This window comes from Orcinus orca, chromosome 1, assembly GCF_937001465.1.
Source record: "Orcinus orca chromosome 1, mOrcOrc1.1, whole genome shotgun sequence".
NCBI classification, from domain to species: Eukaryota; Metazoa; Chordata; class Mammalia; order Artiodactyla; family Delphinidae; genus Orcinus; species Orcinus orca.
The window spans coordinates 48,726,078-48,745,823 of NC_064559.1; the positions used below are offsets into that span (position 1 = coordinate 48,726,078).

Genomic DNA, 19,746 nt, shown 5'->3' on the forward strand with positions numbered 1-19,746 from the left:
AAACTAAATAGCTGTATGCTTACTAGGGGCACGATCTCAAGATTTAGCTCTTGAATGATGTTCTGCAGCTGATGCTCCAAATCTTGAGAAAGGTTAACTTTGTAAGGCTCCACCTGCAGAAGAGGGATGGCCATGAAAATCATGTAACATACACCCAAACACTACTCAAATCTACTACAGTAGGGTTAAGAGTATGCAGTCAACATTAGGTCTACAATAGTCCTAAAGCCAACAAGTCAGTTCCCTCGTGAAAGAATTACTTAATGATGATTAGTAGGGCCATTTCCATTTCTTGAGGCGAGAGTCCCAGAACTATCAAACTTCTTTAGCCAACTATTAAATAGAAGCTAAATTGAATCTTACAATATCTCTTTGGGCTACTAAGTCTAAAGACTCACTGTCTCTCCTTCTTTCTTCTTTGTAAGTCCAGAGTAAGCTTCAATCACTCCAAGGTGGTAGAGTTGTCTGACAAGTGACAGCGCACAGGACTGTGCTGCCAATTTTTTATTTGATCCATGTTCGCGTGCAAAAATCCCTATAATTTAAGGTCAGGATTATCAACAACAGAAGGATAAATCGTCTAAGTAAAGAAAACATCTCAACATAAGCAACTAGGAGGTAAGGTACAAAAGCTGCCCTCAAATACAGAGTACGTTACGAGTTCTAAGTTCCTTTTCATTCTAACTGTTAACCAAAAGCCATACTTTAACAGCTTATCAACTAAATAGCCAACCATCTTGATTACAGGCACACACTAAGACACATACAAATCATTATCAAAGCAAATAACCTATTTCAACAAAGTTGTTATTATTAACATCATTTGGCATTAAAACAGGGGAAGAAAAGAGTTTAACTTCTGAAAAGTAAAGGATCAAAAAGCAAATCAAAGGAAAGAAAATGGGCCCAAAGTGCCTAGACCAGGAGACACCAATCTTCTTCTATAAAGGGTCAGAAAATAAATATTTTAGGCTTTGCAGGCCACATCGTCTGTCACAATTACTCAGCTCTGTCTCTCAAGTGTGAAAGCATTCAATGACAATACTTAAACCAGGGTTTGACAAACCTATGGGCCCAGGAACTAAAAATGTTGTAAAAATTTTAAAGAGTCATAAATATAAGACAGAAATAATGTGTGATATATGTGACCCACTAAGCTTAAAATATTTATCTGGACTTTTACAGAAGTTTGCTCTTCCCTGACATAAACAAATGACTGTAGCTGTGTTCCAATAAGTTTAAAATAAATTCCCATTCACACAGAGTAATTTATCTTTAAGGTCTAGGATAAAAAAATTCAACATCATCTCCTCGTGATTCATTCAAAGGCTTGATTCTATTAGAAGTCTTTGATATACTAAATTTAAGTCATCAGAGTTAGTTGCAGAATTCTCAAGCTGGAAAGAATCTTCAGCCATTTCTCCTAATTTTTAGTGAAGTAAATTGAGTCCCAGCAATGTAGGTGTGATTTATTCAAAGTCACAATACTCGCTAGTAACAAAACCAGGTACACAGGGCTATTCCGTACTTTCAAGCATGACACACTGCTTGCTTTAAACTTACTAAGAATAAAGGCAATATATCTTTGCCTTTCTACTTCCTTTATGAATAACCCCAACCTATTCCTTAAGTGCTTCCTCAGGGTAACCTTCTCACCTTTTCTGCTTGACTCCGTGACTCTTAAACGCTCACGTTCACTTTTAGGCCTCCAATCCTGTCATCTGATTAACTCCTTTCTAAATGTCACCTAGCTAGCCTTACCCAAAGGAATTATATCTTTTATGTAGAAAGATAAACATTTTAAAATTCTTTGACAGTGGCAGATTCTTCAGTAGCCTACCACCTCTTACCCTTTGAAATGTAAACTAACACAATCTTTCTTTTCACATGCAAAAATGGGAAAGTGGGCCTTCTAATATTCTAAAATACCCTAAATGCTACCTTATATCATGGACTCCATCAAATTAATAAAGCTTACATATATGTGGCTCAAGACTTTAAAGCGAATACTACTCCACTATACAAGGCTCAGAGTATCAGGGAAGCACTTACTTCTGCCCAGCTGCTTGATATAAATGGTCATTTCTGCAATAAAGCTCCTGTAAGAATATATATAAACAAGGTTAGAAATTTCACTCTTAGAAATTATTAAATCCAGGACTCCCCAATCAGGCAGGCTTTCCAACTGCTTAGGCAAATCAAAGCAAAAAACCACTGTAAACACTTATATCTGTTCAATCCTAGAACAAATGAAGTACATAAACTTTAAATAATGCACAACATGGCACGAGACAGCTGTAATCAAAGTTGATGAACCAACTGTTCACGAAAAGAAAATGTTAGGGTTTTTGGTTCTATATTTACTTACTTTTAACTCTTATTTCACAGGTTGCAGTCTGAATAGCTAGAATACATTCAGTGAAAAGGAATTTTCCACTCAGCTTGAGGCCGAGAAATAAAATAGGCCTAAAACCCCTTAAATTATAGTTGTGATTGTTTTAAGATTCCTTTGCATGGGCCACCCACTAATGATTTCAATCTGCTAAGATAAGCTAAATATATGCAGGTATGCACACATACACATGGGTGTACAACCACTGTGCACATGTCAGTGGTTCCTGAGGCGGGGGTCTGATATCTGCCTGCAGTTGGAAGCAGCCCTTGATAACAAAAAATTTAGCTTACTTATATCACACTTTATTTAAGTCAGGTCCTGGAGAACAAAATATTTTTGAAAATTATAGCTAAAATTGCTAGCAGATTCTAGGGAATAAATTTAGGTTTTAACAAGGGCAAAAATGCCCTTTGAAATCTATGCTTTCTGATCCCTTCCACTACTCATGTACATTCTAACCTTGAGTTTGTGCTGTGAATAAAAGGTTAGGTGAGACTTTAGAAAAAAAATAAATGTTAGATTCCTTCCTATACCTCATGTGAACTGACCTTCAGGCACAGCGGCTTCAGGGGTCAAAGGCCACTGGCTTTCAAGGGAACAACATCCACCCTTTCATTAATGACACCGATGCCAGTATGTTTCTCAGCCAGGCTTAAAGTCAGCACTCAATCTCATTCTCCTCCACCTAGGGGGAACAGCAACACCAGAAATCAGTTTACAATAGTTTCCCATGTGATTGCTTAGTTCAGCCTAAGCAGCAGCACATGTGTGTATGAACACAGACCTCTGGTGTTGCTGTCTGTTATGCCTTTAAATAAAGGACATATAAAGAGCAATGCTGTCCTAGCTCCCCCAACTTCTCTGCCTTCCTCATCATAGCCTGAATTCTTCAACTTTGTATCAGAAGCCAATAAGACACTTAAAAAAAAAAGTTTATAATAAGCTTGAGGCATACTTAAATTATCTAACTGTTCTTAAAGTCACCAATTGCTACTAAGCCCAATCAGTGCAGAAAAACAAAATATTTTTTTTAAAAATCATCAACAAATGAATCTTTCCTTTATGATCTTTGAGGGTTTAAAAAAGTCTGACGTTAAATTTAAGTATTTGAGAATTCAGGATTGAACAAAACAGTGCGAAGCAGGGGGAACCATGCTCTGAACATCATTTTGACCAGTGTCAAAGTTTTTTGTTAGTTATAATTATTTTAGGGCTGCTAGATGCAACCAAAGAACCCTTTGATTTTCAAGGGAAAAACTTTTGATGTATTTTGAATAATTTATTTCATATAAGGACAGCAAATTAAATCATCCAGATTTCCATTGTAACATTCCCTCCCTTCCAATAAAATATAGTGCCCCCAGAAGAGTCTAATCCATATGAGCCTTCCTGGGAGTAATAATTACTACACCCTGGAATGCTCTCAGGAAGAACAGCAAGCAGGCTGAGAAACATACTGTCACTGTTAGAACAACCTCCTCCCTTTATGTTCAGTTTTATAAATTTAACAGAATAAAAGTGTGCTAATTTAACTCACATACAAAGATTGAGGCTCTCCTTCAGCTTTACAATAAGCCCTTAAAACTTCAATAATAGGACTGAAGAGCTGGCAACTTTCCAAGCTGATGGGAACTTTGGATCTAGATGCAATGCCATCTACCTCTGAACACTCTAAACTTAAGTGTCTAACTTGACGCGTTGAAGAAATAAACATTGTAACTGCCTCTAATACCACAGTGAACAATAAACTCACTACCTCTGGCTGATTTTTAAGTCAATTATGGACAAACCACTACTTGTGGCTACGAGTTTTGCCTCTCAGATTCATACGAGAACCTAAAAGTCTAGCAACACAAACAGCAGATTTTTGCGTAACTTCTTACACAGCTAAAATCACACTCCTAAGTGAAAACCACGGTAAACTGCACATTACAAATCAATAACAATTTTTCTTGGGCAAAATAACATATCTTTTCTCAATCTGCTGCTAATCCACAAACTGAACCAGATAGCACGTACAAAAATAGAATGACTATACAAAACCCTAACTTACTACAGAAGGCAGAGAGTGAAAAAGCAAACCTGTTGTGATCAGGACCCACTTGGGTGTACTTATATTCTCCTTGGATCTTTTCTTTTTGGAAATATTGGTTCAGACGAGCCTTAGCATTTTCCAAGGTCCAGTTTCCATGTAGCCCAGCATTTAAATCCACTTCTTCGGATTCAAGGGTCTGTTGAATCAATGATAATTAAATTTGCCTCCACTAAGTTTAGTTTTGTTATGTACACTTAACGCACAAAAATAACTTTTTTGTACCATGCTTTATAATGCAAAAGTTGTTTAATAGTTTCTAATCCTAGTCAAAATTGAGCCAGAATTTAGTTTTTACTCCATGTGATGGCCCTATTGTATAAACAAGCTATTAGTTAATGTACTGTATTTAAACTGTTCCAAAGAAACCTTTGACAAAATTTTTTACGCTGGTTTTAACACTTTACATATATCAAGTGGAAAAGTAAGTGTTCTGTCTTATGAAAACGCCTTTACCATGAGTGCTCATGAAAGGACGTTTACTGAGGCACCTACATTTCCTACAAAGCAGATGAAGAGATCTTTTATTAACACCATGAAAAATTGTTTTATTTCACAGGCAATTCTAATGACCAGATTTAACAGGCAGCTTAGGTTTATGGTGTTTTGGATGAACAATCAGTCTCAAATAACTACTTAAAACAATCACCAACTTATTAAGTTGCAAATATCTTAAACCTTGCCATGAACCAAGTCCTAAATCACATTCCAGGAGGTGTAACACAGGGTTACAGCCTTACCGCTTGTACTTCTTGCTCTTCTTTTCTCGAGTAATAATCCTTCAAATTGGCTCCTCGATCCCAGGTGGGCCCAGGAGCACCATAGCCAGAGGCCCCAATTCCAGAATTATTTTCTATTACGGGAAGAAAATGATTGTTCCCTTGATAAATCAAACTGTATGAAGATCCTAAATATTTTTTAAAAATACTCCTAATTTAGATTTTAGCACTCCATTATTAGAAATCCAACGTTTCAGTTATTTGGAAATGGGCCTGAAACCTCTATGACTTACCTGAAAAGTGTTACATGACTGAATACAGGTCTAAATTGCTAATTCCAAAGATGGTATACAGGGGGGTGCTACAAGTAATGATCGTAAGTGACTGATAACCCAGCATACGTTATCAATGTAGCTTTAAGTTGTTGCATATGTATTGGGTTGGCCAAAAGGTTCATTCAGATTTTTCCTGTAAGATGGCTCTAGGAGCACTTAAAGTTGTCTTTAACTTCATTTAAAACAATTTTGTTAGACTGTATGTGACAGCTGTCATATCAGCGAGCATTTAATAAAAGACTTATCAAAATTGGTGAATTTTTGTGTAGCCTTTTTTTTTTTTTTTTTTTGCGATACGCGGGCCTCTCACTGCTGTGGCCTCTCCCGTTGCGGAGCGCAGGCTCAGTGGCCACGGCTCACAGGCCCAGCTGCTCCGCAGCATGTGGGATCTTCCTGGACCAGGGCACGAACCCGTGTCCCCTGCATCGGTAGGCGGACTCTCAACCACTGCGCCACCAGGGAAGCCCTGTGTAGCCATTTTAATACTGAAGATGGAAGGAAAAAAAGCAACATTTTCGGCATATTAAGCTTTATTATTTCAAGAAAGGTGAAAACGCTACCGAAATGTAAAAGAAGATTTGTGCAGTGTATGGAAAAGGTGCGGTGACTGATCGAACGTGTCAGAACCGGTTTGTGAAATTTCGTGCTGGAGATTTCTCCACGGTCAGGTAGACCAGTTGAAGTTGACAGAGATCAAATCGAGACATTAATTGAGAACATTCAATGTTATACCACATGGGAAATAGGTGACATGCTCAAAATATCCAAATCAACTGCTGAAAATCATTTGCACCAGCTTGGTTATGTTAATCACTTTGATGTTTGGGTTCCACGTAAATTAAGCAGAAAAAGCTTCTTGACCGTACTTCCTGCATGTGATTCTCTACTTAAACATAATGAAAATGCTCCATTTTTATTTATTTTTTAATTATTACTTTAAAATTTATTTTATTTATTTATTTTTGGCTGCACTGGGTCTTCGTTGCTGCTTCCTCTAGTTGTGGTGAGCGGGGGCTACTCTTAGTTGCACTGTGTGGGCTCTAGGCGCACGGGCTTCAGTAGTTGTGGCTCGCGGGCTCTAGAGTGCAGGCTCAGTAGTGGCGCATGGGCTTAGTTGCTCCATGGCATGTTGGATCTTCCTGGACCAGGGCTCAAACCCATGTCCCCGGCACTGGCAGGCGGGTTCTTAACCACTGTACCACCAGGAAGTCCCAAACATTCTGTTTTTTTTTTTTGCGGCACGCGGGCCTCTCTCACTGTGTGGCCTCTCCCATTATGGAGCACAGGCTCCGGACGCGCAGGCTCAGCGGCCATGGCTCACGAGCCCAGCCGCTCCGCGGCATGTGGGATCTTCCCGGACCGGGGCACGAACCCGCATCCCCTGCATCGGCAGGCAGACTCCCAACCACTGCGCCACCAGGGAAGCCCCCAAACGTTCTGTTTTTAAAACAAATTGTGACAGGTGATGAAAAGTGGGTACTGTACAATAATGTGGAACGGAAGAGACCATGGGGCAAGCGAAATGAACCACTACCAACCACAACAAAGGCCTGTCTTCATCCAAAGAAGGTGATGTTCTGTATATGGTGGGACTGGAAGGAAGTCCTCTATTATGAGCTCCTTCCAGAAAACCAAACCATTAATTCCAACAAGTACTGCTCCCAATTAGACCAACTGAAAGCAGCACTCGACGAAAAGCGTCTGGAATTAGTCAACAGAAAACGCATAACCTTCCACCAGGATAATGCAAGACCACATGTTTCTTTGATGACCAGGCAAAAACTGCTACAGCTTGGCTGGGAAGTTCCGATTCATCCACCGTATTCACCAGACATTGCACCTTCAGATTTCCATTTATTTAGCTCTTTATAAAATTCTCTTAATGGAAAAAATTTCAATTCCCTGGAAGACTGTAAAAGGCACCTAGAACAGTTTTTTGCTCAAAAAGCTAAAAAGTTTTGGGAAGATGGAATTATGAAGTTGCCGAAAAAATGGTAGAAGGTAGTGGAACAAAAGGGTGGATACGTTCGTTGTTCAATAAAGTTCTTGGTGAAAATGAAAAATGTGCCTTTTATTTTTACTTAAAAACCAAAGGCACTTTTTTGGCCAACCCAATAATAGCTGATTAAATGATAAAATGGTTTCTTTGCTAAGTATGATCCTGAAAGAAAGCTAACTACCAGTGCTAGAGACGGAAATAAGGAGAAGCTTAAAAGGTGTTGAAAAGTGATGAATCTTGACGAGAAAGCAGAATAACTAAAAATAGTAGTTAATATTGACTGAAACTCTATCAAGTTTATTATATGCTTTTTAAAAGTTTACTCTTCATAATAATCTTATAAGTAAGTACTACTGCTATTCTTGTTTCATAAACACTGGATCTGAGACTTAGGCAATTTGACAAATATTCCACTTAATCTACCCTACAGCGGACACACTAATAAAGTTTTGGTATATATAGAATTCAGCAATGACTGGGATCCATAAGGCAAACAAACAAGGCTACAATATATTTGGTAGAAATAAGTTAGAAACAAGAAAGGGCAGTAAATAAGACCCCTTTAACCAAATGTTCTAGCCTGTGCAAAATCTATCCAGGGATCAAAAACTAGTAAAAGCTAAAGACAGCAAGGAATTGAGCTGTACCAATTTATAAAAGAGATTAAATAATCTGGTGGTATTATATAGTTCTTAGGTTCTCTGAAAATGAGTTTACTATAGTTATTTCTATCTATCCAAGTGAGAAAGAAAGATGATGACCATGCAAGATCGTGTATCTTATTCTCAGTCATGTGCACACATTCAAGTCCCTTACCTGTCTTGAGAGCCAGATGTGGAGGAAGAGGTCCTCCCATGGTTGTTGGTAAACCTCCACCAGTATCTGCTGTGCTGTCAGGTACATCAGTAATTGGGGGCGGAGGGGGTGCTACCTGCAAGAGTTTGAAAAGTCAAGGCAGTGTCAGTAATTTCGCCTCCAGAGACTATTAAATTCTTTTATTCTTAGAGGAGGTCCACGTGTCACCCCTCCTTTCCTCATAATATTAACATCTTTGTTTTTTCAGTATTATAAAACTGTTATGCTCTCATTTCAGGCAGTAAAAATATTCATAATTTTCCATCTGGAGATTACATAATTATGTAGATGAATACAGTTTTTCCACAAAAAGTGGGATCTTTTTTCCACAAAAAATTTATGCTGTATCGTTAATTTACCTTTTCCACTTAATATCTTTTTTTAAATAAAATATGTATTTATTTATTTATTTGGCTGTGTCAGGTCTCAGTTGCGGCACATGGGCTTCTCTCTAGTTGTGGTGCTCGGGCTCTAGAGCGCGCACGCTCAGTAGTTGTGGAATGCATGGGCTTAGCTGCCCCGCAGCACGGGGGATCTTAGTTCCCCCCGACTAGGGATCGAACTCGCATCCCCTGCACTGGAAGGCATATTCTGAACAACTGGACCACCAGGGAAGTCCCTCCACTTAATACCTTTATAAATATGTTCAACTTCCAAGAAGCATCTGTTAAGAGACGTCTACGTGGTAGACATTATTATGGGTACTGAGGATAAAATAATGAACCAACCAGATGTTCTGTAGTTACAGAGCTATATTCAAACAGCTACATTCTAATTCTGTATTCTTACAGAGCTAAATAAACAACAAATAAATACACAGTATGTCAAGTATAATACAATACTACCAGAAAAGAAAAATAGGAACTGTTAAGAGATCACAGTCTCCATGTTAGCAGACATTCAGATTGTAGCCAATCTTAAATCATAAAACAGCATTGCCATAAACTCTTTGTACTTTGGCTTATTTCTTTTGAGAAAAATTCACGAAAGGGAACTTCCTGGGTTAAAAGGCATCAAGATTTAAAAAAGCACCATAGCGCTCTACAGAAAGGCTGACTTCCAAGCTTGCACTGTATATGAGAACCTACTTCCCCACAGCCTCACCAATCCTCGGAATTACAGCATACGTCTTACATCTTTACCAGTATTAGTTTTGTTTTGTTGTTATGGTGACCGGTTATTTTCATTTACATTTTATTTGCCCATTACTCTATCTGGATAATTCATCATTCCCACTAATTTCTAAGAATTTAATATTTCAATGCTATTCACTGTGTCATACACATTGCAAAATAATTTGTCCTTTTCCTTCTAACTTTGTTAAACGCTGCTTAACGTTATTTTGTTTTTGTTTCCGCAGTCAAATCTAGTTTCTGCTGTGACACCTCAGTAAAATGGCCTTTCCTATCCTGAGACCTGTTCTACGTTATCTGCATACAAACATAGGCACATGTATGCATATACCATCCCTCCCCATCTTGAAACTAGTATCATGCAAATTTAGTTACTGCAAACTAAAAACAATTAAAAATCTTTATTAATATATAGTAGGAATGGCTAATACTTTTAACTTCTTCAGATTCTTCAGCAATAATTTTTCCTAATTACCCTTTTCATCTATTTTACCAAATATTATGTTATATTTCTAGAACTTACTCAGGGAGAACGGACTTCCTGACAATGAGCTGGCTGCTGTCTTACAATAACATTCCCACCGGCCGACATCTTCCAGTAACACGCGCGCCCAAATATGTGGCTCTACATTTCATCACTTTTCTATCTGCTGAGACAATTCCCCACAGATATCTCAAGCTTTTTCAAGTTTTATTTAAACATTTTTTCAAGGATGCTTGGAGAGCAAATAAACTTGCAAGATGAAGACAATATCTTCCTCCAGGGTAGGAGGCAGGTTTGTTTCCTAACAAGTATGATAAAGATAGCCGGCAGGTTTGCCAGCAGCCCCCCAACACTGGGGGCTTTCCTTAAGCTCAGGTGCCTGAGCTGTGATACAGACCCACTGTGTCCTCAGCATCCACCTGGATCTACTCCACACCGTCCCCCAAGGGGTTCAGGGACAAGGGGGAACTGAGGCAAACATGAAGAGTATGGTGCCTACTATCCCATGAGTAACATCCTTTGTCTCTGACTCAGAAGTCTTGTGTCTTCTGTCAGCATCTATGAAACTGTGGCAGTCTGAACTGTTAGCTTGCAAGTATGGTAAAATCTCAGACTCTTATCCTTCAGTGAAAATCCATTGCACTGTTCTTACAGGTCCTACAAACTACATATGCACAAGTTCTTTATAACTTTTACTATTATAGTAAGATATGTGTCCAATTAAATTCTTTATAATATTTACACCTCATTTCTTTCTACATATTCCTTTTTATTTACTGCATTACACTGAGTAATGGTGGTGACAGTGGACACCTTGGTCTTGTTTTAACTTTACAGAAGTTCCCCTAGAGCAGGGCATCTCCAACTATCCGCAATGAAGAACTGGCTTTGAGTTTTTTCCCCTAATCCACTGGGAACAATATTTTTGTAAAATATACCAAAAATAAATTCCTAGAAATATGAAATAGAAAAACATAAAATACAAGCCCAAGTTTTCTAATTATTAGATTCAACAAATACAAGTTTACTGTCAAAATATCATTAAGTATTTCTAAATTCTTACTCATTTCTGTATTTACCTCCTCACAAACTGTAACAAACACTTTGAGCAGCACTTTTTTAATACAGTGTTCACTATTATTTTTAGATGATACCTCTTAGCACGTCTAGGAAGTATTTCTCTACTCCATTTCCTAAGTACCTTATTGATAATAAGCACTTAATCCCGTCACATATGTTTTTAAAAACCTCTATTAAGTTGATCACTGAGTAGATTATTTCTTCTAGACTCAACAATGTGATATAGTAAAAAAGTCAAAAAAAAAAGTCGGATTACAGAGTTCTGACTCAGATCTGCTAGAGGTGTCATAAAATATGGTATGTGCAACAAATTACTTTTCTCAAATACGAAACATGCTGCATTCTCAAACCCATCTAACCACGTGAGTTTTTGATAAAGGACTGTGAATCTAGTTACTTTTTTCTTAATTAGACTTGGGATGGACTATTTATCTTTTACAAAGAACATCAAAAATTTTTACTTATCACTTTTATTGATACTTTTTTCCTTTCTAATTCAGCAATTTCTGATTTTGCCTTTATTAATTTCTTCCTGTTTTATCTGGTGTATCTTCCTGAATTGAAACTTATTAGCCCATTCATTTAAAAAACTATTCCTTGTATAAAAATAAAAGCATTCGATGATGTTCCTTTGAATAGAATATTCCTCTGGCACTCCAGAGTTTTGATAGAAAATGTTATCTAAACAGTCTGTAATTGTAATTTTAAATTTTCACTTAGAACTAAGAATTCAAATTTCCAAGTGTTTGGAATTTTTTGGTCCCTTTGCCACTGTCTCCCATTACCATCTTGGTTTTGCCAATACAAACATTAGTATTTCTAATGCTAGACCGACTGATACACTGTGAATTGATGTTTCTTTGTCTTTGTTGTCTTTGCTGCTTCCTTCCTTAAAGTTTGCTCTGATATTAATATTGCTACTCCTACTTTATTTTGTACTTCATCTGCCTGGTACAGCTTTATTTATGTCTTTATTTTCAATCTTTTTGACTGAAAGATTTCTTTACACAGATAGCACAGGGCTTGAGGCAAAGTACAGCCTACTCCTGGGACACCATTAATAGCCAGGTCCCAGCAAAAAACCAGTGAGCAGCACTGGTGCCACAATGTTTACTTGCCTTTCCTCTTTCCACCACCTTGCCACTCCAGGGCCACAATTCCATTCTACCTCACTCTCTATCTACATCAACTTAAGAAAAATTTCTTCAAGATTGAGGTTTTGTTAGTGGGACAACCTCCTACTTTCCAGTGATGGGGAGTATTATGGATTAAATGCCTGTGTCTCCCCAAAATTCATATATTGAAATCTTAAGATCCAATGTGATAGTACCAGAAGTCAGGGCCTATGGGAGGTGATAAGGCCATGAGAGTGAAGCCCACCTGAAAGGGTACAGTGCCCTTACTAAAAAAAAAATAAAAAAAGCAAAGCAGAGAGCTCTTTCACCAGACACTGAATCAGACAGAACCTTTATCTTAACACTTCGCAGCTTACGTAAGTGTGATAAGTAAGCCACTCAGTCTATGGTACTTAGTTATAGCAGCACTAGGACAGGAAGGATTTCCTTTTTTACATTTACTGATCTATTAAGATTAAGATGCAGAAAGGGGTATTAAAAGGCGTATCATCGTGCATAAACTTGGCTCTGCCCTAAGGAAGGTTTAATGACATGAGAAAATGTTTATTATATTAAGATAAGCGAAAAAAACAAGGTTATAAAATAGTATACGCAATTTGTATCCTATCATGTTAAAATACACATTTAAATATCTAAATAAAAATAAAGATTTTAGCGACACTGGCAATACTATGGTTTATGTTGTCTTTTTAATAATCTTTATGTTTTCTATAATTTCTGCAATGAACATGTATTAAACACTGTAAAAAAATGTTATTTTTTTTAAATTCGAGAACTAATAGTAAAACATGAACTACCAATAGATAAGCAAATAGACAATTCAAAGAAGGAAGTTAGAAATAATTAACATTTAGAACAAATGGTCTACTTATTAATAACGAAAGAAACACAAATTAGAACACTATCACTTTTTATCTCTTAAATTAAATAATTTTTTAAAAGACTACCAAAACTACTAAATCTGTTGATATAGGTGATACAGTGAAATGTACAATGGTTCAAGCATTCTGATAATCTTGCAATATTACATTAAGAATTCAACACAGTATTCGACGTAGACTCACCTACAGATTGATGTGACCAACCCCCCGCCCAAAACAGGTGACAAAATAGGTTCATTATTTCAGAGGGCATACTGTTCCTATGAATAAATCAAACAAAATCCCCATCAAAAACCAAAAAGATTTTCATCTAATAGAAGGAAGCAAGGCCAGAAAAACTGTTCACTGTACATAATTTAAAAATTCAAGTTTAGGAAAAGAGACAAGTTGTACAGGGAAGTTTCATAAATTCTCACTGCAGTCACTTTTTTGGGGAATGCCTGTTTGTTTAAAGTTGATCTATTGAGGTGAACGGTTTTGTTCAAGATGAAGAAATATAAGCTCCATGTCAAGTGATATCAAAAGATTAATTATGGTTTAGTCTAAGTAAAAGTTAAGGATTGATGCATTCATTACAAAAAAGATTCAAGTACCAATACCTGATAGAATGCAAAGCTTACAGAGTAGTATGAACAAAGGATGGGATAACTATGGTATGGAATACTTAAGGGTATAGGACCATACCCTACTAAGTGAGGGAATGATAGAACACAAAATTAAGGAGCAGTCAGAGAGACAGGAAGAAAATCACGAAGACGGGGTAATAGAGAAGACAAAGGAAGTGTGTGTTGAGATGGAGGATGTGAAAAACAAAGCTGAATACCGGTAAAAAAAAGGGAGGGGTGGGGGAGTATTCAGTTTACATTAAGAACATCTTTTTTTGGTATGGCAGAAAATACCACACGCAAAAACAAAGATATAAAGGACAAACTGGAAAAAAAAATATTTGTAACATATCACAGATAAAGGATTACTATTGCTAATATGCAAATAACTTAAAAAATAACAGAAAAATGAGTAAAATATATGAACAAGTTCATTGAAAAAGAAATGCAAATGGCCCTTAAATGCCAAAAGATCTTCAACTTCACTCAAAATAAAAGGAAGGCAAATTAAAGGTATACTGAGATATCTACCACAGACTGACAAAAATAGAGCAGTGGTGAGGTGGTAGACTGAGGTTTCTCTACCCTGACACTACTGACATTTTGGACAGTTAATTCTTTGTTGTGGGGGACTGTCCCTGGCCTCTACCCACTAGATGCCAGTAGCAGCCCACCCCTGCCCCCTTGGTCAAAAACTTTATCTATATATTGCCACTGACACCCCACCCCGGTGGGGGGCAGCTGCCCCTATTGAGAACCACTGGAAATGACTGAAATGGTGAAAATTGCAAAATACAATTCCTATCCTATGGAGAGAGAAAACTGTAATAGCTTGCAAAATCACATGGGCATATATCTTTTGACCCAGCAATCCCATTTCAAGGAATCTGTCCCACAGACAGATTAGCAAAAATACAAAAATTCATATGCATACATGCACATAATCTATAGGCTATTCATGTCAGCATTGTAAGTAACAGTAAAAAGATAGTACAAAACTCTATCAATAGAGGCTAGCTGAATAAACTATGGTACTATGGAAGTGAAAAACACGTAGGTAAAGAAAAAGAAAAGTGTACACAATAAGATAGTGTTAATTTAAGAAAGAGTTGGGATAAGGGATAGTAATACATATACATTTTTTTCTTTTTTTTGTTTATAATTAGAAAAAGGTTGACCCAAAACTATATATCAAAAACAAAAAACTGGAAGACAGGAAAAAGGATGGAGGAGGCAGGAACAGAAGCCAGACTTTTCTAAATATACTTCTTTTGTTAATTTAACATCAAAACTATGTAACTATTTAATTCAGTTCTCCAATTTTAAAAAGGTGATCCCTAAAAATCAAAAGCAAAATGAAACAGATGAACCTGAGTATAGAGCTGAGAGTATGATCACGAACAGGAATTATTTCAAACTTTAAAGTGCAGTAATTTGTATGTCTATAGTAGGATACACCCTAAATATGAAAAGAATTGCAAACAATGTTAAACTTTTCAGTAATCGTATTATTGGTGGTAGCAGTGGAATTTACAGTGGAGACTGTTGTACATGTATATTGAATAAAGCAACAGAGTAATTATGTTGGGGCACTGCAAGGAACCATGGTTTTTGGATTGGGGGAAAATGGACATACAGATCTACACTGAAGTTAAGCAAAAGCCCTGCAATTCTGAATTTAAACTGGAAGCATCAGGTTGAACTCAAAATATATCTTGTCTTGGAAAAATTTTTCCCAAGCTGTGTACACTGAAAAAGCTAAAACAATGACCAATTTAGTAGTAACTTCTTGGCACTCAGTTTGTGGCCTAAAAATCAACCCCCAGTGAAAAGAACCAGGGATCTTAAGAAATGGCTGATTGCAGATCTGATAGGAAAATTCAAGTTGAGCCAAACATATGGTATGCCACAAAGCATGAAAGTGATCAAAGACTAAGGTTAAATGAACTTAGAAATCAATGTGAAGAGGGTCCTACTGGTCCAAAATGGGACAACTTAAAATAAACATCAACAATAAGAATAATGGATTAAAATGTTATATATTTGAATCAATGAGTTCATAATAATTGTGGGAAAAAACCTAGCTGGTAACCTTTGGAAGATGCTAGGGACAAACTTATTTCTTTTAATTGTTTTTTTTTTTTTTTTTTTTTTTTTTTTTGCGGTACGCCGGCCTCTCACTGTTGTGGCCTCTCCCGTTGCGGAGCACAGGCTCCGGATGCGCAGGCCCAGCCGCTCCGCGGCATGTGGGATCTTCCTGGACTGGGGCACGAACCCGTGTCCCCTGCATCGGCAGGCAGACTCTAAACCACTGCGCCACCAGGGAAGCCCTCTTTTAATTGTTAAAGGGAAAGAATCAAAACATTTATCTTGCTTTTTCTGTATAAATTATATCTCAGAGTGACTAAATTATTGATAAGGAGAGGTTCTGTTTTTGCTTTTTAAGGCGGTTTCTTGTTATAAAAGTATTCCAGCCAGAAATCAAAGGAATGTGCTAATGAAATAAATCTACACGGTGATATCAATGGCTGCTAACGTCACATCATGCACCTCCTCCTGATGAAGTACAGACCATCATCTTTGGAAATTTCTTGCTCCTGCCCCTCTACCCCAAACAAATCTGAATCTGATCAAGTCTCTAATCTAACCACTAAATATGGGAAATAGAGGAACAGAGAAACATGTTTTATGATACCAGAGGGATATAGCTGCAAAATCTAAACTGTGGGAAACTAAAGAATAAATAACATGCTTTCTTCAACAACAAATTCCAAAGAAAAATTAGAGACAAAGGAAGAGGGAGAGAGAATCTAATGATTAAAAGACTAGATATCAATCAATTGTAGTATATGGACATCATTTGGAGCATGATTTAAATAACCTATTAAAAATGGATTAAAATGGATTTATGAAATAAGGAAAATCTGAATACTGAGGGTATTTGGGAATATTAAGAAACTATTCTTCAATTTTTTTTTTTTTAGGTTTGATAATGGAATTGCTATGTTTTTTAAAGGATTTATCTTTTAGGGATACAAACTGAAACAGTAACAGATGAATCACAGGATGTTTGGGATTTGCTACAAAATAATCCAGAAGGAAAAATATAGATAGAAATTATAGAGATGAATCATGATTGGCCATGCTGAAAAAGGTTGCAACTGGATTATGGGAACATAGGTGTTCATATCATTCCTATACTTGCTTTGATACACATTTGACACTTTCCACAATAAAAAATTTAAGTAGGGCTTCCCTGGTGGTGCAGTGGTTGAGAGCCTGCCTGACAATGCAGGGGACACGGGTTCTTGCCCCGGTCCAGGAAGATCCCACATGCCGCGGAGTGGCTAGGCCCATGAGCCATGGCCGCTAAGCCTGCGCGTCCAGAGCCTGTGCTCCGCAACGGGAGAGGCCACAACAGTGAGAGGCCCGCATACCGCAAAAAATAAAAAAAATTAAAATAAAAAAAATTTAAGTATCCTTTGCATTTAGAAACAGGTCATTTTTGGCAAGTGCATTCTGTTGAGTGAAAACGCAAGTGAAGTGACACAAACAGGGTTTGGCAGGGATGGGGAGGTGAAATAAAGATGGTATCTAAAAGTAAAGACTGGCTTGTGATATAATATTTTTCCAAATTCATCCATTCACCATTCATTCATTCATCTAACCAAAAAATATTAAATGCCTGCTATATGGGCCAGGAACTATTCTAGATGCTAGAGACACAGCAATGAACTAAAAACAGACAAAAAAATCCTCTGCTCTCATGAATTTAATTCTAATATGACGATCTAGGGGGGAAAACTAGGTTAGAAGCAGGTTTTTCAATCTTAGTATAACAGACATTTTGGGCTGGATAATTCTTTGTTGTAGGATGCTGTCCTGTGCATTGTAGGGTATTTGGCAGCACCCCTGGCCTCCACCTACTAGATGTCAGTGTCACCACCACTCCCTTCCAGTTGTAACAACAAAAATGTCTCCACAAATTGCCAAACATCCCTGTGGGACAAGATGACTTCCAGTTGAGAAGCAGCAGGCTATAAGTTAGTAAGTGCTATGAAGAAAAATGTAACAGTGAAAGGAAATAAGAAGTACCAGTGTAACAGCAGATTTGCAATTTTAAACAGGATGGCTGAGGAAGAGCAGAAGGAATAGTTAAGTACGAAAGTCTTGAGGTGGAAAAGATGCCAGCATATTTGAGGAACTGCAAGAAGGCCAGTGTAGCTGGAAGAAGTGAGGGAGAAAGCAGAAAATGCATACTCAGCATTTAATGGGAAAAATCTGAATGTGCTAAAATGCTAACAAGAAAAAACTGAAAGTAGGATATTGTTTATGGTATGCCCAAGTAAGCTTCTACTAGACTGACTCCTGCAGATAACATGAGCTCTAGGAAAATAAAAACAAGAACTAAAACACCCCTAAAACCCCCTCGACTATACACAGGCACTAAAAAGTAAACAAAAGCTGGCAGATTCTGGAAGGAACTTGAAATGAGAAAGCAAGAAATAGCAAGGGTATAATTCCTGTTTATTATGCCTTTTAGCTCTAGGGAAGACCATGTGAGGCAGCTAAAACTCAACAGAAAACCCAGTCTTCCTGGCCTGACATATCAGAGGGTAAGAATTTGGGGAAACCAAAGCTGCTAAAAAGTGCGAAAGGAATCCTGGAAAGGAAAGGAGCAATCTCAAATTTTGTGTATAAACTCTCCCCAAATCTCTGGCTAACCCCTGAACTACATATATACAGGAAAGACTCCAAGCCTCCTAGCATAGGATCAGAAAACTGAAGTGAGATTTGAGCTATCACTCAAAAGATAGTGTTTGCAGTTTGGGTCCAACTAAATTAATTGCTTAACAACACAATAACAAAATAAATACTCTTTGAAGGAATAACATTATTTAGAGTCTCCACAGCATAGTATTCACAATGCCCAGGATATAATCCAAAATTACTTGACATACAAAGAGGAGAAATCTCAAGAGAAAGCACAATCAACAGAGCCCAAGCTGAGATGGCCCGATGTTAGAATTAGCAGTCAAGGATTTTAAAGCAGCTATTATAACTATGGTCAGTGACATAAAGGAAATTCAGTCATATTATGAACATATGCTTATAATAATGAAAAGGTAAGAAATGCTATCAGAAAAATGAAATTTGTTAAAAAAAAGTGATAATTCTAGAAATGAAAAAACATCTGAAAAAAAAATCACTGATGGACTTAACAGCAAAATGGAACTGAGAAAGCAATCAGTGAACCTGAATACACTGATTATATTCAACATATACTGAACATACATATATATATGAAATCATCTAATCTGAAGAGTAGAGAGAGGAGAAAAAGAAGAGAGCCTCCAGGACCTTTGAGATAATATTGGCAAGTTTAACATACACGTAACATAAGAGTCCCAGAAAAAGAAGACCAAAAAATGAGGCAGAAAAAAAAATTTTTTTTAATAATAGCCCAAAGCTTCCCAAATTGGGTGAAAGACATAAATTTACAGATTCAAGAATATCAGCAAACCCCAAGCAGGATAAGTACAAAGAAAACCATGCATAGTTATATCACAGTGAAACTGCTAGAAACCAAAGATAAAAAAATGAAAGCAACCAAAGAAAACATTACATATAGGGGGAAATGATTTGATTACTGCTGACTTCTCATCAGACAACAGAACGTTATCTTTAAAGTGCTGAAAGAAAAGAGAACTGGCACCTCAGAATTGTATATCCAGGGAAAATATTCAAGAAAGAAGGTAAAATAAAAATAGTTTTCCATAAAAGAATTAAAGAGAATTTGCCACAGGCAGACCTACACTACAAGAGGGAGGAAGAAGCTACAAGAAACAGAATAGGTCATAACAGATGGAGCAAAGGCCAATAGCTTCAAACATTTGAAAGATATTTGCAACATTCTTTTCATAGCCAGAAAGAGTCTTCAAGGTCATCTTGTCCAACCCCTTCATTTTATAGACGGCTCAACCAATCTAATTAAAAATCCTGTAATTATCTAGTGGTACAGTAGACTAGAA

The 19,746-nt window shown here is 37.1% G+C and overlaps 2 protein-coding genes across 5 annotated transcripts in view; both read right to left on the minus strand.

The window, feature by feature from the left end:
- NPL (N-acetylneuraminate pyruvate lyase) overlaps window positions 1–19,746 on the minus strand; it is a 216,786-nt gene that overhangs the window by 144,928 nt on the left and 52,112 nt on the right. The gene's annotated exons all lie outside the window — the stretch shown is intronic.
- DHX9 (DExH-box helicase 9) overlaps window positions 1–19,746 on the minus strand; it is a 55,043-nt gene that overhangs the window by 29,815 nt on the left and 5,482 nt on the right. For 2 of the 4 annotated variants that reach the window (XM_004275203.4, XM_049699403.1), the window contains exons 4-9: window positions 8,357–8,471; window positions 5,228–5,340; window positions 4,478–4,626; window positions 2,053–2,099; window positions 399–535; window positions 24–113 (exon numbers count right to left, since the gene is read on the minus strand). In XM_004275203.4, coding sequence (XP_004275251.1) covers window positions 24–113; window positions 399–535; window positions 2,053–2,099; window positions 4,478–4,626; window positions 5,228–5,340; window positions 8,357–8,471 — 651 coding nt within the window. Of the gene's footprint in view, window positions 1–23; window positions 114–398; window positions 536–2,052; window positions 2,100–2,928; window positions 3,081–4,477; window positions 4,627–5,227; window positions 5,341–8,356; window positions 8,472–19,746 lie in introns of those variants that run through there. The other 2 variants (XM_033437928.2, XM_049699346.1) reach the window with 2 other exon arrangements.